Here is an 18,557-nt window from a genome sequence, read left to right on the forward strand (position 1 = left end):
GTGGTTTCCGTGCTGTGGTTCTTGCGGAACCCGGATTGTGAGGGGTCAAGAGTGTTGTTTTCTTCGAGGAAGTGGGATAGGCGGGCGTTGACTAGTTTCTCAGCAGCCTTGGCGGGGAAAGGGAGGAGGGAGATGGGGCGATTGTTGGAGAGGGTCTCTGGGTCAGCTTTGGTTTTTTTTTAGGAGAGCGTGATTTCCGAGTGCTTCCAGGGGTCTGGGTAGGTGGCAGAGTCGAAAGACGAGTTGATTATGTTGTGGAGTATGGGGGCGATGGTTGGGCTGGATTTGTTGTAGATGCGATGTGGACAGGGGTCAGAGGGGGATCCGGAGTGGATGGAGGTCATGTTCTTTTCGGTTTCTTCGTGTGTGGTGGGGGCCCAGGTGGTGAGTGTGGTGGGGGGGTCATGAGTGGGGGTTGAGCTGGGTGAGTAAGGGGTGTGTGTGGTGGGTGTGCGTGGTATGAAGCTGTTGTGGATGTCCGGGATTTTGTGGTGGAAGTGGTTGGAGAGGGCATCACATAGGGGCTGTGTGTGTGAGGGGTCTATGCTGCTGGCTTTGGGTTTGGCTAGTTCATTAATGATGGTGAAGAGTTCTTTGGTGAAAATTGCGTTGAGCGTGTGTCCTGCTGAGTGGGTGCGGTGACCAGTTGTTTGAGTCCGAGGTTGGTAAGGTTGTCTATGAGGGAGGTAGAGTTGTGGTCTTGTAGGTTCTCCAAGTGAAAGTTGAAATCACAGAGGAGGATGTAGTCTGTGGAGGTGAGGGCGTGCGAGCTGATGGTGTCGGCAGTGGTGTCGCAGAAAGCGGGGCGTGGTCCTGGTGGTCTGTAGATTAGTGTGCCTCTGAGGGTGGAGTTATTGTTAATGTGGATTAGGAAGTGCATGTGTTCTGTGTTGTCGATAGTTTCTTGGGAGCTGGTGGTGACTTTGATGGTGTCCCTGTGTAGGATGGCGATGCCACCACCTGGCCTGTTGAGGCGGTCTTTGCGTTGTAGTTTGTATCCCTTGGGGCTGGCGATGGCTATGTCGGGTTCCGAGGAGGGGTTGGTCCAGGTTTCCGTGAGGAAGGCGATGTCAGGTGAGTGTGATGTGATGAGGTCCCAGAGTTCTATGGCATGTTTGTGAAGGGAGCGGGTGTTGAGGAGCAGGCAGTTGAGGTGGTTGTGGTGGGTGGCATTGGTGTGGTGCATGAGGGTGTTGTTGCGGTTTGCAACCCCGTCACAAATTTGCAGCAACATTTTTTTTCAAAAGTACTTATTTGCCCTGATGGGGGATCCCAGCACCATAGATAAGGGGGGTCAGGGTGTCCCTGCCCTGGCCCCTTTTCTTATTTTTTATCTTTTTTTTCTGAGATTTGGCTGAAGCCGAGTCCCAAGATGGCTGCCAACACTTCCTTGTAGAAGTGTTGGCAGCCAATCAGATCTCAGTACGAGATCGGGAGGGTTTGCGGAGCCGTCGCATCACCATATATACAAATTTGAATTATCTTTAATATCTCAAAAACTACTGAACAGATTTACACCACTAACAAAAGGGATGCTTTCTGGACCAAGAACTACCTTTCTGCCAAATTTGGTGTAATTCCATCGAGTGATTCAGGCTGTAGACCTTTTAAAAAACCCTATAAGAATTTACAGGTGTAAAGCGCTTTTTGGGACCACCCCTTTTTCTTATCCCCTGCTTCACAGATCACCCCGAAACTTTCCAGACAGCAGCTGATGTGTGCATCAAATTTTATGGGAACATTTTGTGAATATTCATCAACTGGCGCCAAAGATATAGGCAAGTAAAAAAAAAAACGCTTTTTCTATAGAAACTAGGTCCTAACCATAACTGCCTAGTGGGGACCTCCACTACATATTATATATACATATGTTTATATAAATGTGTATATATTATATATACATATGTATATACAAGAAAATATATGTCTAAATATATAAAAATATATATCCATAATTTCTAATGTTATGACATTTAGATTTGAATTGTAAGGGATATTTAACATTCAGAGATGGGTAATGTTAAGGGGTAGTAGTGGTTTTTACGGTTCAAGGGTAGGTAGGTATAGGCACAATGAGGGTTTTTAGGGCTCAGGGGTGCATTGTATATAAGGGAAGTAAGGTTTTATTAGGGTTCAGGGGTGGGCATAGAGGATCATAACATTGAATGACATCTTGCATGGCCAATGGCATGCAAGGTATCAACATAAAACTCAAGTGAATTAATGCTGGGTCCTCTTGGATGGTGTCTAATAAGTTTGAAACAGCACCTGTATTTTTTGTGGAGGAGGAAAGTTGGGTCTAAGGGCCCAGCAGGGGATCTATGATGAGACGGGGAAAGAGGAATTCAAGGTAACAAAATAGGCTGTATAATGGTCTTTATCAAGATCTGGCACTCAATAGTGGGCTCAAACTTTCAGCGGCAGGCTGCTGTGCAGGAGCCTCCCAATTTCAAGCCCTAGGATAAGGTCTATCTTTTTGAAGGATGGCTTACCATGATGTCGTCGGGTGCAGAAGGTGAGGGTCACAGGATCAGAGATGCCTTTGGATTAAAATAGCTGTATTAGCATGAATACTGGGAAAGATATCTCTCATAGACAGGAAGAAAAATAAACTTGCTGTGAGAGGTACTGTAGTGTATGTGTTCTGAATTTAGAACATTTTGATGATGTGGTCCTAAATGGGGTTAAAGTATGTGGGGCAGAGAGAGGACATCATCAGGACATTATGGGGACCGATTTCAGTGATGAGTTACCTAGGGGATGTCAGTGTGGTGTAGGGTATGGGGAATTGAAACTATAACCATAGTATATACTACGGTATGTCAGTAGAGTTATCTTCAAGTCGCCAGTCTGGCAGGAGTATAGCAAAGTTGTCCAGGGAATGAAAGTGTGGTTGAATTTGTGATATTGTGGTTGGGTACCTATGGCAAACATGTAGTGTCGCACCTATTGATCTGAAAGTCTCCAGTGCTGAGTTTCATAGGTGATCTAGCGTGTGTCTATTGTTTTTCAATACCTCCTCCTTCTGAATCAATCCTTATTTTTCAGACTGCCTCTGCTGAGGTCTGGCTCTACTATGCATATCTTGCTGACGCATGTAATTTTGGGTTCACACGGCTAGTTTGGCTGCTGGGCGACTATCAGGAGCTTTTAATGCATCCCACGGTAGTGCAATCCAAGCTGTCCAGGAATCTCCCTGGATCTTCTAGTTCTGAGCATTCTGTGGACTTGCAACAAATGCTTTACTCTTTACATTGGTCTTGGGTTAGAATTCTGTTCATATTTGTATTTTATGACCATCTTTTTTGACGTCATGTTTTTTCATGCCACTCTAATGATTTGGTGTACCTGTTTGTGATGCAGATAACCTGCAATGATCAGCTTCTAGAGGTTGGTTGTCTTGGGCATGTTCTATCGACTCTTTGTTTCCCACCGGGGCACGAATATCACGTTTAACAAATAATGTGGCAGTTTTACCAATACGCCCTTCTGGCAAACCACAGAATCATACATTGTCTATGAGTACTCTGATTTTCAGCTCAACAGTCTTTAGTCACAAGTGCCAAATATCACTGCCGTCTTTGCTATATTCAGTGTGATTCTGCAGGTCCTTAGTTTTCTTCTGTGACGAGAAGTGAAGCCATGGCTGACCTTCAATAGTCAGTTCTGCAATTTTGGTGTCAACAACATTCTGTTTTTTTTCCAGCCCGCTGAGATCGCCTCCATCATAGCTTCAGGCGTAACAGTTTGTGGATGGGGCTGAACACCTTGAATTATTCTGCGAAAAGCAATTGTTTGCATGGTTTTGTAGTCAGCATGATGGTAGATGATACTGGATTCATTGTAGGAAACAATAGGGCAAGCAGGCTTTGACCTATGCCAGGACCTTTTAAGCTTGCACTGTTTAGGAGGTATTTAAAAAATGGTGTAGTTTCCTAGGACCCTCTATACTTACGTATGACTGAGATTAATTGTTTATTATTCGGTTAACACTGTCTGAACTGGGGACAGCTGGTGGCATTTTTCTTTCTTCAGTGGGGTACAGTTTGAGGGGCTTTGGTCAGGCATGTGGCATACATTAGACAAATTAATATATGGTATGTGGGGTATTAATGATCTAGTTACTAGTTGGGCTTCTGCTCCTTGCTGTGTTCCACACAAGTCACAGTGTCTTGCAATCCTCCTTTGATCCAATGTGGGGTTGCTGTGAGAAAGTGATCATTCATTATCCTCCCGATTGAGTGCTCAGCTGAAGTCATCAGATGACTTCAGAATTACTCTAGGATGATCTTCCTTTTTGACTTGGGGCACTTGCTGGTTACATTAGTTTTCTGTGTGTCCATGCCCAGAACAGGACACCCAACCCTTTTCTTGAGGGGGAATTGCCCTCACCAGGTGCGCCTGGCTTGCAAAGTCAACTACCACACGGGGTTGTGATACATGCACTAGTCGCTCCACTGTGATTGTTGCCAATGGAACTTTACACTTGTGGTCCCGCAGTTGCGTACTGGGAGTCATAGAAAGTGGGCGGGTTGGTCTGTGGGAGGTGGAGGAAGGTGGGGGAAGGGTGATGTTATTTCCGTTGTCCGCTTAACTTCATTGCGGGTCCCATCTTGGTTTGCGGCAGTGTCACTGTAGCTCATGGAACGCCTCCTGTTGCCGGTTTCTCCTTTTCACTTGCTGGTTAGGCAGAGGGATGTGTTCAGTGCTTCAGTATCGACCAATGAGATTCAGGCACTTGAGAAGGGGGCCTGGTGTTCACAGATGTGATTGACTGGGTACTTTGAATGAACTTGTATAAGAACCTGTGCTTAAGAAGTAAAAGAAAAACTGACTTTGGTTGTAACAAAAGCGCCATGGCTGAAGGAGGGAGCCCTGTGTCACTTTGAAAAGGGTTTTTGGTGAAGCATGGCCCCCTGATTTCAAGAGGCAACAGCTCCCCCGACCCCACCCACCCTAAGAACAGCAAGGACAGTGTTTTCGCAGAGCAGAGAATCTTTCTTGACGCACGACGACTTGTAAGCACTTTTTAAGCCAAACCCTGTTTTCCAGGCCTGCTATATCTAATGCATGATAATGGAATCCAGATGTAAGAGAGAGTGTGGGGGTGAATGCTGTTGTCCATTACCTGGAAGAGTCTTAGAAACAGCACACCTGCTGCTATATGTTCCATGGGATAACTGCTTGAAAGTTCCTTAGGTTTAATAACAGGTTTATTATTTGCATTTATTGCGGCTTGTTCATTTTAGGGATCTTGTTGTAATTCCTATGTCTGTTTATTTAAAGAATGTTTTTGCTGCAAATATTGAGTAGATATAATTTTACCAATAAATTGACTTCACTATTTCTCTACTCTGTTCTTCTACACACCTCCATTCCCTCTTCTCTTTCTTCTCTGTTACCCCCCTTACCTTTGCCACCTGCTTACCTCCCTCTACATTCTTTCCCCTCCCCTAGTGGCCGGCTCAGTGCAGGGCAGTGCCTGCGTCACCCATGGCTCAATGACCTGGCAGAGAAAGCCAAACGCTGCAACCGACTCCTCAAATCACAGATTGAGCTCCGGAAATACATGATGAGGAGACGATGGAAGGTACGTTTAACACGCTTCATGCAAATCACCACATACAGAAATCCAGCACCCCTGATTGAAGTGGCAACACCTCTCAAGGTCCCATGTAGAACCTGAACAGCTCTCATACACATACCTGTCAAACTCTTGACTCAAAAATGTGGGCGAAGTCAGGTGTTTTAAAGGGTGATCCAATTAGGGAGAATGGAGAATGAAACATTTTTTTGGTAGGTGATCATATTTGAAACTTGAGTGACCCCATTCAAGTCTATGGAGGTAATTTATTTTTCAGGTGGGTGTGTAGAAATTGAAAGAGAATGACATGTGCCGAGTTTCAGGGGTGCCTATGGAACCACAGAAACCTCGTGTGAAGGAAAGGCTTCCACTTTGGCTACAGTTGTACCAAAGAGCCCTCCCCCACACACTGTATGAACGTGACTTTACTGTATTCGTAATCTGAAAATTGTCCAGGAACAAAACAAAGTTTACGAACCCTGACTATACGTGTCATTTTTTGCAATATTTAATTATTGAAACAAGAAGAAACATCAGGATCAAAGCATATACTTTTCCTTAGCTAGGTTTGCAACCCTACAATGTAATCAGAAAAGCAGTGTCAAAATTAAAGTCGTTACCTCTCTGGTCCTCTATTGTACCAGTGGATTGGTGCATCATGCCAATTTACCCAGATCCAAGATATCTAGGGAAGTGATATAAGGGGCCCCACAGAAGAGAGGAAATGGACAATGACATAAATAAATCAGCTCCAAATGAAAAGAAATTAAGACATTTTGGCGAAATAAGACTAAAACAAAACAGAAATGTAAATATGAGTAGTTTACTTGAAATATCGGTTATGCAAACGGTCAAGTACCCCGCACATGTCAAAACGACACAAAGTGCTAACACTGTAAGACAATGGTTCTTAACCTTCTGACTTCGGTGGACCTCCGTTTACTCATTACTGGAGTCCTGTGGCCCCCACTGGATCATTATTGGTAACAGGGGACCTACCTAAGCAATTTTGTGTGATTTGAACCTCAAAAAAATATACTAAAATACCAAAACAAGCATTCATTAAACATAAACATAAATTATTAAATATTTTATTCAGTTCACAAACAGACATAAAAAATCCAATAGTTAATTTTAATGGGATGATTTTTCTAAATCAATTGAGGTCACTCATCGTACATTCTATATTCTGTTTGACGAGCTTGCACTGCTCCCACGATGAGGATACTAACTTAATTTTTAGCCTACAAATTCAAATTCCTTCACATTTACAAAATGATTAAAAAGTTTGTTTCTTTATACATTTACACCTTATTCTGATAATATTCTTTAATTTTCTAAGCAGTCTCAAATAGGCGTCACAGACCCCCAGTGCCCCCCGGACCACAGGTTAAGAATCACTGGTGGAAGGAGTATTTAGTTGTGCTTTCAGGGCAGTGCAAGCCTCATATGTTAATGACAGGAAGTAGCTTTGACCTTCCTCTATGGGGTTGTAGAATAAGTGAACTGCGAATGGGCATTGTGAAGCTTCCAATCACACCCAGCTGAACTCCATACTGTCTGACTGTACCATGGGCATAGCACCATCTGCTAACGAATGTAGGGGAACACTAGCAGGCATGGCCTTATTAGATTCTTTATTATTGAGGAGTTGTGACACTGGATACGGCTATGTGAAAATTTAGATTTATTTTCATTTCAGGGATTTTGATCACCTCACAGTGGATGTGTTTTTGGGTAGAGAAAGTGAGGTTTGTAAGCTACAACGGAGCAAGCTCCATTGTTAATCCAAAGCGGGCTGCAAATTACTCCCCAGAAAGGAAAGGCATAGACAGTCTGCCTCAGGCACCACTGTTCTTAGCCTGACCTCGACACCTGACTCAAAATCACGTGAATCATGGCAAATCAGTTCATCTATTTTTGCCCGAATATGTAAACAAGTGACATAAATATGTGATATATAACAAAAATGTGTAAATGAAAGATGCATATTCCACTTGATCTATACAGACTTCTATTATAGCGTTAGAACCCGCCGTAGCGGGCTCTACCGGCCATTAAAAGCCCGCACCCGCACAAGGGAAAGGGCCTTTAATGGCCGGTAGAGCCCCCTACGGCGGGTTCTAAGGCTATTAGAACATTCTGCCACTAGAGGGCAGAATGTTCTACCAAAAAAATCAAATTCCTCACAAAGCCCGAAAGGATTAAAATCCCCTCAGTCTCCTTGAGGCTTTGTTCACATCTTATGCTGTGAACAAAGAGAACATTGGAATGTTGACACTCCGGGCTTTTACCAGCGAGTAAAAGCCCGGTGCACTCCATTATCTGCAATGGAGCCCCCAAATTTCCAATGTTCTAATATATCGCAGCACCCCAATAATCTACAATGCCACATTACTACCTGGCAAGGTTTGTGCTATGTAAAATTCCAATACATTCTCACCCATTATTTTTCAAGCAAACCATGACAGATCTTCTTCCAGACGTGTAACCCTCCTCAAGCAGAACTACAACACCAATCATACAGCCCTTATCCCCCTCACCCAAATCTCCTACACCATTTATCTCCTCCGTAAAGAAAATCCAAATCTGCTGCTTTGCTACCTTTGCCTGCAAGATCTCGTCTGTGGTTGGAATAATCATGTTATTCAGATTTTTTTCTATTTCAACAGAGAAACTTTATCGCAGTGACGGCCGCAAACAGGTTCAAGAAGATTAGCAGCTCCACTTCACTGGCAACACTTGAAATGTGAACTTGCATACCGTTACAAAAGGAATGGAGTCGTCTGTGGCCTGCCCTGCCGGACGCGTCCCTGTGGGACTGAAGCACAGGGCAGGCCTCATTGTTCCAGGACAATGTGGGAGGGCTCTAGCCTTTCCAACTGAAAGCATCGGAGGAACTTTCCTCAGACAGCTTCATATCATGAAAAGTATTTTGCACTAAATTAAAGATTTACACTCCTTGTTAACTAGTGGTAAGCCATAGCCCTGTTGCAAGGAACCATCCACTTGTTTATTTAATTCAACAGTTAGACAGTGCAAGAGTACACACTTCCAATCATTTGCGTATTCATCACAACACTAGACCAGGAAAGTCTTTAGCTACTCAGATAAGCGTAAATTAAAAGGTATCCAAAGCAAGGTGTAGAAATATAATGCAAGCAATTACAACCCTAGACAACCTTTTGTGTAGAGCGGGATCTACCATAGACTGCCTAGATTGTTCTGGTTGGCTTTAGAGCCCAGACTCCCTGAACGACATTTCTCTGCTAAATTGCCGATCACAGTGTGACCTGAAGCAAAGAGACCATATTAATAAGCCATGGTTGAATCATTCAACGGTGGGTCACTAAGAAATGGTTCCTTGATCGGAGAACTTGCCATGAATAATCAGTACATCTGCTGTTACCGGATGACAGGTGCATTGGCATACACCGGCTAGGGTGTGCCATCTATTGCTGCAAGCCATTCATTCGGGATAGCCCGTGAGGGGAGGGAGTATAAGAATGATCTTTCCAGAGAAGAGGAGGAACCTCTGCTCCACCTCTCTGGCCCATCAGAAGATTCTAGGCGGTACCACTGAACACAAAGACCCGTATTTCTACTTTTTTTGCATAATGTTTTGATGCAAAAGTGGCGCAAACTTGCAAAAGACAATTGTATTTTGCAAGTTTGAGCCACCTTTGTGTCAAAAAAATGACGCAAATGCGGCGCAAAAAAGTATAGATATGGGCCAACGATCTAGATATTATGGTCTATCCCCGCCCACCTTCCCAACCAGAACTCTGACATCCATTGTAGGCAAATAGTGGCATTGTCATGGTGGCATATTTACTTGCATAATAAGTAGGATATCACATTAAGTGGCAAACTTATCAAAGTGAAATTAAGTGTTAACTTCTACAGTAATGAGAATGGCATGTACATTGGCATAGTTGCTAGGATAGCTTAATAAACTGCCCAGTAATTTTGATGTACATTGTTATGATATACATATTTAGTTACACCACAAATTTATTAGACCTGTTAACTGGGAGGATATCGTTTAGAAGTATAATAACCTGCACACCATTTATGACTGATATAGCATGGAGTACATTGATTTATTTCAGGCCATATTACATGACACAGCAATGCTAGCAGCCAGGCTGTTGTCAAGTAACCCTGAAGGCACTGTGAATGCAAACGTAGTTCCTTTTGTGTGGTAGAAAATATAGGACTGTAACCCACTGCAGACGCCTGAACCAGTTGTTAAAGGTCCTCTGTGTCTTACAGGCGAGACCCAGTAACAAGGAAGAGGGCCTTTAATGACTGGGACAGGTCGCGGAAGAAGGGCTACAAAGCTTTTAGAACAGGCGGATAGAATGTTCTACGTCAGAAGCACAACATTTCAGTTGGATAATATTACTTATGGTTGCACTTATTCCCTTTATGTTACTAAGCACCTGCTGCTGCCTATACTGTGTTTCCATGGGGCACCTTTATAGCAAGATACCTACAGATCACTGTGTTGGAAGAAACGCTTCCCCAAGCATGTGTGTGTCCATTCAGCACATACTTCCCTTTGCTGGGACAATGAAAAGGTCGTCCAGGCTGTAGTGGAAAACCCTGAGCTGTGTGAAGGTTTTTTGTGTTCCCTTTGGACAAAAGACTCAATAACTGCTATTCAGGGAGAAACACTAGGAAACATGTTCTTTCAAGGTGACAAGTTCTGACTCATGGTTACCTCCTCTGATTTAATAAATGCTAGAATATATCTACCTACGTGCATGATCCCAAACACACAAACCTGAAAAGTGTGTAATTTAAAAGCACATTTTACAGAGCAAATATACCTATTTACTGAAGGCAATTTCCTTTTTTTTTTAAACAGCACATAAAGTCAAATGTTGACACTAAAAAAGCTTTAGCATTGCAAAACTCTCATTGTATTTCCCCCAAGAAGGAGAAAAGGAACTGGTCAGGAAGGCAGTGGTGTTGTAAGAGACGTTTGCGGTTGCCGCGCTGAGGCTCCAAGGAACAGTTCCACAACCCTGAGCTGTGTAAACTAGGACCGTTCACGTTGGCATCAGGGTCAGAGCGGGGATTGCGACGGCGAATTTCCAGCTATGTTTCTTGCTTAGTGTGAGGCGAGGATTGCAAGCTGTAACACTTCCTCCCCTTTCAACTTCTCTGACATATTTTGCAATTAGAACAGAATCACAAGTGTATCCCTGCAAGGAAGATGGCAAACCAGCAACCTCGAAAAAGTGTGACCACTGAGAAATAAATTAAGCAATCTAGTTGCACAGACGCCCCGCCAAGATGTCTGTCCTGGTATCAGAATTTAGGCAGTAACACTTGACAGAGGTATACCATGATCTCCAAACTGCTGCTGTTTTAGGGGGGTTCTGGGTAGGAGCAGCAGGAAATATCTGAATTCGAAACCAAAGTGAACCCACTCGAAATGGCTTGATGACCCCTTGTTAGTTAAACCAATTCTTTATACATTTCCCTTTGAATGACTTTCCCCAGGCTGATGAACCCAACTTGATGAGCGCTCCTATAAGTGTACAATGCTATGTGAGAGCTTTGCTTGCCCCTAAATTTTTCTAGACTTATTTCTGTGTGCTTTTAACCACCAGGCTCTTTTCTTGTTTCTTATTTTTTTAAATCTTTTCTGGGGGCTTCTCCTAACCTGCTATTTCCCGTTTGCCCTCTTCATCCTGCTCTCAGATCTCCTTTCTCCTTTTTTGTATCCCATGTCCACTTTTCTCCATCGCTTAAGGGCTTTCAAAGTTCCTACCACCCATTCCCAAGACCTTTTTGTCTTTTTGTATTGCACATCCCGTCCTCTGTTGATATTTGCATTCTGGGCTGTGGTAGACAGTGAAAAGACTACTGCAACCTGCCGTTTTAAAGCTATTGTTCATACAACTTAAAGGTTTGTAGGAAGGTTATTTTTTATGTATTTTTTTTATCAGCAGCAGGAATCTATCAGTGATCTGGTATATTTTAAACATAAAATTCATCAGATTTTTGTGTTTTTTCCATGGAGATCTTATGTTTTTCATAGAAGTGGTTTTGTCTGTTTTAGCATTTCTCCAAGATAGAAATTTACCAGTGTGGGGCCATCAGGCTGGTGTTCTCCATTTTTTGTTTTTTGTTTTGTTTTATTGGAATAGCAACAAGTAGCAATGGCTATCTTACCTCTAATGAAATACACCCTTGATTTACCTAGAATGTGATAACGGGCTGTACCCATGACTCAAGGGGCCAGATGTACAAAGCTTTATCTTGGTCGCAAATGGGCTGTTTGCGACAAGAACAAAGCATTTACCAAACCCAATTTTGTGATTTGGTAATCAGTTACTGAATCGCGAAATGGGCTTGCGAGTCACTATTAGGTATGGGCGTGCCAAGGATGACCCTGCCTATTAGTGAGTCACAGCGGCATGTGTGAATGTTCGTGACTGTATTGGGGTCACAAAACATTTGCAAATTACCACCAACTTCAAGTGGGTGTTAACCATTTGAGAACAGGAAGGGGTCCCCAAGGGACCCCTTTCCCTTTGTGAATGGGGGGGACGCCAACATTTTTTCAGAGCAGACAGTGGACCCATGGACCACTGCCAGTTCTGAAAAAAATGAACTGGAAAATGTTAATTTATTTTTGTAATGTAGCCGTTTTCCTTTAATGAAAACGGGCTGCATTAAAAAAAACTGCACTATTGAAAAAGCAGTCACAGACATGGTGGTCTGTTGGCCCCAGCAGGCCACCATCCCTGTGAGTGTGAAATGGCTCTCAAATTGCGACCTGCCTCAAGAATATTAATGAGGCAGGTCTTTTGCGACCCATTTGGGAATCACAAACAGTGTCAAACACACTGTTGTACATCCCAGTTTGCGATTTTCTTATTGCGAACCAAAAAGATTTGCAATTAGGAAATCACAAACCGGATTCTACTTAGAACTGGCCCCTAGATGCATAGCTATGGATTCTTTTGAAAGTAGTCCCATATTTTAAACAATGTCTCTTTTGTGTATGACTTTGTTATTGCAGTAAAACATATGGACGTTCTTTTCATATGTTGTGTGGTAGGGGTGGGGATTCCATAGGAATAAATAATGAATTCTCAACAAAACCTTATTTGAAAAAAAAGCCTGCATAACATTCACTTCAACATGAGACCTGAATCTTAATCAAACCCCTGGCTGCTATTATGGCCACCACAAAAGCAATAGTGAAGGTAGAACATATGCCTTGGTTCCAAAGACAGGCTTATTTAATGTGAAAGAACTGCTTTCAATTCCCAGAAAGGCAAGGAGTGTCTCTTACCTGTTGAGAAGATTTGTTTAAACTTTTCTAACACCTCCTAAAACATCAGTAATCACAGAAAGGTGAAACAGGAAATGAGAAAAAACATCTTAGGAGGCAGTAGAATTAAGATTCAAATTAAGACTTTTCATATCTTGCTGTACTGCATCACGCAAATCCTTCAGAGATTACCACCTGATGGATCACTGTCTTAAAGAAGCAGATGTGGAATAAACCTCTGCCCTCCATCAATGATATCCATAACAAAGGGGTCAGCCCTGTGCAGGTCAATCTGAAGGCCTTTCAGGGAGCGATTGCGGGTGACTGTGGGAGCTGCTGCGATTTGTCTGAGCACCCTGAAACCACACACGGCGGAAGCCGATACCTCAGTTGAAAGCTTGACGACTTCCAGAGCTGCATGGCTGAATCCTTTATAAGGCTCAGAATGGGGATTTTGGATACGTTGAGAAGAGGAGCCCAAGTGCCAACTTTGAATCGCTGAGGATTATCTACAGAAGGGGAAATTTACAGGGTTTTCCAGAACATTAAAGTCCTGAGTGATGAGTCGGGCTTCACTTGATTCTTAGAGCAAATCGAATTCGTACAAGGAAGCACCCTTTAGGGAGTGGACAAGAGGGAACAGTCATGGTGGCTCTGAAGGACGTGGATTTAATTTATCATAGTCCCAGGGACGGTACTTCGCAGAAGAAGATATCTTGTGGTGATAATCAGATTTTGGTTGTGCCTGGATCTGAGCTAAGACATCGTACTAACAAAAAGTGTCCATCTGTGAATCAAGACGGGACGGAACCTATTGAGTGTTAGGCCTGTCCCCAAATTCCCTATTTAAATGCTTCATGTAAGGGGAAGTAGTTTGTGTCTTTTTAGAAGATGTGAGGGGTACATCAGCTTGAGGTCTGTGGGTGGCTGATCGTGCTGCAGTATATTACCTTGACGGGTTAGGGATTGAACATCAGTTCTAGATGTGGAGGGTGGGACTCTCCTGGAGTGTGGGTTGTGGAAGCTGGCTGCCTGAACTGTGTTACCTGCAAAAAGATTTCTTATTTATATTTGTCTGCCTAATATGTCTCTCTCCCTTTTCAGTACGTATGGATGGCTACTTTTTTGTTTGTTTTATAGGCATCGTATCCCTAAATTGAAAATCTTCTGTGCTGTGTTATTTTTGGGTGCACTGTTTTCTTATTGCTCTTCAGGCTGCTGGAAACCTGTATGGCGTTATTTTTGTGTCTACTCATAATAAACAGATTTGAATGCTAAAATGTGAAGGGAACATCTTTGTGTGTAGTGAAACCCTCTTCCAGGGTAAAGGCAATGAGATGTCAGTAATGATTGTTTTTTTTTCTCAATGTTTTCTTGTAATCATTCAGTGTAAACAAGAGAATAAACGATATTTTGAAAACAAACATAGCTCTGTTCTGCATTATCCTTGAATGTTTTTCTCATAGTCTTATCCAATTGCCAAAAATACGAAAGTCTGGTGTTCCTGACACTGTTTAAAGATGTAAAGAAAACCAAAGCCGTCAGCCATGTCATAAAGGGCGTTCACAGCCTGTAACCTCCCTCGCTCTGCTTTTTCCTGTCTATAACCAAAAGCTTTTCATGGTCATTTATTTACTTGGTCTGAGCCTGTTCTTCTCGTGAACATCCTCTCCAAACACGTCAGAAGATCTCAAAGAGAGCGCACGATGCAGCACAACCCATCGATATTGTTTTGTCAACATGTATCCTTTCCTGTACACCCAAAGACACAAAATCATCAATGTTTGCACCTTTACCGCATCTCACAAAGTCTATTGCTTGATCAATGCTCAGGTAAACACGGAACAGATCTCTTGACGGAAATATTCTGTGATAGGTGTGTTCTCCATCCACAATAAGTGGAAAATGAAAAGATCTATCTACACATTCTTTTCAGAATTACTACCAACGGGGACACATTTAGGGGCATATTTATACTCTGTTTGCGCCGAACGTGCGTCAAAACTTTTGATGCACATTCGGCGCAAACTGTGCACCATATTTAAACTTTGACGCCTGTGAGCGTCAAAATTCCTCTGTGTGCGTCATTTTTTGGATGCGGGAAACCGCCCTGCGTTAATGACATGCAAGGTAGGCGTTCCCGCCCAAAAAATGACTTTAAGGCCTGTGCGCCTTATTTATACTCCAGCGTCATTTTGACGCACAGGAGGGGGCAGGCCTTAAAAAACAGCGCACAGCCTGATGTGCGCCGTTTTTTAACGCCTGGGTCAGGACAGGCGTTAAGGGACCTGTGGGCTCACTTCCATGGTATCTGACCATGGAAGGAGTCCAGAGGTGCCCTTCCCTGCCCCCAGGGACACCCCCTGCCACCCTCGCCCACCCCTGGAGGACACCCATAGATGGGGGGCCCATCCCAGGTAAGTACAGGTAAGTTGAGGTAAGTTTTTTTTTTTTAAAGTGGCATGGGGGGGCCTAATTTGGGCCCCCCTACATGCCACTGTGCCCAATGGCCATGCCCAGGGGACAGAAGTCCCCTGGGCATGGCCATTGGGCAAGGGGGCATGACTCCTGTCTTTGCTAAGACAGGAGTCATTTCAATGGGGGTTGTGCGTCAAAAAAAGGCACAAGTCCGGTTTGAGGCATGATTTTTGCCTCAAACCTGACTTGCACCATTTTTTTACGCACAGCCCCCATTTTCCCCTACGCCGGCGCTGCCTGGTTTGAGTCATTTATTTTTACTCAGACCAGTCCGTAGCGCCGGTAACGTCATTCCTTAAATAAGGCGCCCGCATGGCGTGTAGGAATGGCGTTAGCCGGCGGTAAAATTGTTGATGCAAACCAGCGGCGGCGCTGGTTTAGTCAAAAAGTATAAATATGGGCCTTAGATTCACCAATGTTGACTCCGCCAATGGGCCTACCAACTTTCCTTCTGCTGCGACTTTCACTTCCGGCAGACCCTTGTATGAGACACAACTCTTCTTCAGTTAGTGTGCCCTTACCAAAGTTTATCTCAAAAACCTTCGTCAACAGTCCCTGGCCCACCCCTGATCCCACCACACCAGGGTTGCACCAGTGAGGCTGAAAACCCAGGTGATTGCCTCAGAATTACTGTTTAGCCGGGGCGAAGCTCGTACACTTATTTGGAGCAGGGACCAAAGTGACATTTGTTTTATTTATTTATGGGGTGTAGATTTTACCAGGGTTTACCTGTTTGTTTATACATTTTAGCCTGGGTATGCATGCTTCTCAGGTGCGCAGAGCGTCAATGTGCCTGTCAGGAAAGATTCACCCGCAGATGCCATCACTGGAATGAGGCAGGTGGTGAGGTACAGAGGGATCCAGGTGTTTGGGAGCTGTGAGGTAGAACTGAGGATGTGTGCTTTGTGTCTGCCAGCACAGAGGTTACGACCCGGAACTGCATCCTTTTCAATGACCCCAAAGATGCTTTCTAAATGTTACTTTTTGTATTTGGAGTGGTGCCCCGGGGGCTCTCAGATTAGTGATGAGAAATGTCACTGACTTGCACAACTGTAACTTGTGTTCGGAGAGCTTCGGCTCCTTTCTCACTGAGAGGTGCCTTGTTACCAGGTGACTGTACTTCAGTGCTGCCAAAAATATAGACTCCAGATGGTTCACCCAGGTACCAGAGATTACTCCAGGACCCAAAACAGAATCTGTGCAGGTGACGCTGAGAGAAGGTGAGGCGCGACTGGACCCCATGACATGTCTACTGAAGGTTAGGGAGGCCCTTAAATTGAACTCCTAGGCAGATGAGGAAAGGTACCTAACCGCAAAGTAAATAAAACTCCCAAGTTAAATGCGGATGTGATTAGGAAATAGAAGATATGCGCTGGAGACCGACGTGGAATACAAGTAATATTTTTGTGGGGGATTCTCACACAAGGATACACAAGGGTGGGCTAGATCCAGATCTATTATATTCTGGTAATCCAGTAATTATACTCTAAACGGGACACGGTTTTCACTTAAACTGTAAATGGATTTATGTTATGCGGCGTACATGGAGAATTGTAAGATAGCCGACAGACTTTCGTAGTTAATTGCCGGAAATGAAATTGTAAAACCGGGCAAGTACAGTGGTTGACTCACATTGCCAGACAGTTGTGTGTTTAATGGTTAATGAAGCACATCGGGATGCTTCACGCCCATCTGAGGCTTAAATAATGTTTGATTGCTTAAGAGTAGGGCACAAGAACTGTGGCTGTCATAGGGAATTTTCCCTTAATTAGAACGAGAACTCCCTTTAAATCGTAGGCAAATAGAAGTACTTGAATGTGAACTATAGATCAGTGGTTCCCAATCTTTTGACTTCTGTGGACCCCCACTTTATCCTTACTGGAACCCGGGGACTCCCACTGAATCCTTATTGGAATCTGGGGACCCCCCAATAAGTCATTACTGAAAGCTGGAGACCTAATCTGTTAATATTGTATAATTTTCTAAGCAGTCGTGGACCCCCCTGAGGAGGCTTTGCGGACCCCCAGGGGTCTCTAGACCAGAGGTTGGGACCATTGCTATAGGTCAATCCCTGAAATTCATATTCAGTCCCAGTTGTGTGTAACCATCTGGGCCATCGAGAGGTCAGTTCAACTTATCCTCAGGTAACTGGGAGTGAGCCCCCCCTCATGTTTTACCACACCGTGTCATAGGTTTAAAATTGAATGCCCTTCAAGTCACCTTGTGCATCACTTGAAATGGGTTCAGGTCATTCCATGAGATATAGTTACAGGACAGGAGTGCTGACCAAGGATAGGAGGCTTTTCCCATCACACCTTTCTCATTCGCCCCCCCCCCCCCCCTTACTCACGGTTGTAGCCCTTCTCCCAATTCGATAAAACATTTCATTTTAATTCAGGAGTCTTTTACCATATTTGCTAAATATGGTGACCCTCAAACATATTTCCTATTTGGGGCCCTTGTGCCTTTCCTTGAACTCACTGGCCTCCGCCTGCAGGCACCACCCCTTCCTAGGGTCAATATGGCAGCACAAGCACTTTCCTAAAGAGATGTCAGTGCAATCCACTGCAACAATAGATGTAGGTCTGTCTGTCCCTTCATTTCCCCCCATCCTTTCCCTCAACTCGTCATCATGAGGAAGCCATGCTTACCTGCCAACATTCACACTGAACTCTACTTTTTCAGAAAATCTATATATTATATATATGAAAAGAGTGACACAGTTCCAGTGTTTGTAATTAATACTGCAGGTATCCAATGTTTAGTGGCCAACTAATATTCTTCCTCCTTTGACCTCCAAATTCACTTGCCTTTCTGTGTAACAAATGTAAAATCTCCAAAACTGCTTAGCACTTTCTGTACCTTCTTATTTGCAGTCAGGTGTGCCAGAAATGCCATTGTAATGCCTGTTCAGGGGGGGTTTCTCCTCATGTGCTTTACCCTTACTCACGCCCTCCTCCTTACTCTGTTTTCATTTTTTTCATCCCACACTCTTTGAACTTCCATACCTTTGTTGCCTAAACACCCCAAATTTAACCCATTTTGTCCCTGCCCCATTTTCCATTTTTTCTTCATTTGGTTTGTACAACTGAATATTGACAGCAACAATGTTGTGGTACAAGAATGTCCAAGGATAGACTATCGGGAGACAAATTATTGAAAGGTAGATGTGTATAGGAAAGTATAGATTTACTATTC

At 43.7% G+C, this 18,557-nt stretch overlaps 1 protein-coding gene across 1 annotated transcript in view; it reads left to right on the forward strand.

The window, feature by feature from the left end:
* The window catches only part of MYLK2 (myosin light chain kinase 2), a 130,876-nt gene extending 116,571 nt beyond the window's left edge, over nucleotides 1-14,305 (forward strand). The window contains exons 12-13 of the mRNA XM_069243366.1: nucleotides 5,458-5,590; nucleotides 8,257-14,305. Coding sequence (XP_069099467.1) covers nucleotides 5,458-5,590; nucleotides 8,257-8,337 — 214 coding nt within the window. The 3' untranslated portion in view covers nucleotides 8,338-14,305. The remainder of the gene's footprint in view (nucleotides 1-5,457; nucleotides 5,591-8,256) is intronic.
* The last annotated feature ends 4,252 nt before the right edge of the window (nucleotides 14,306-18,557 follow it).

Source organism: Pleurodeles waltl, chromosome 7, assembly GCF_031143425.1.
Source record: "Pleurodeles waltl isolate 20211129_DDA chromosome 7, aPleWal1.hap1.20221129, whole genome shotgun sequence".
In the NCBI taxonomy this organism is placed as follows: domain Eukaryota; kingdom Metazoa; phylum Chordata; class Amphibia; order Caudata; family Salamandridae; genus Pleurodeles; species Pleurodeles waltl.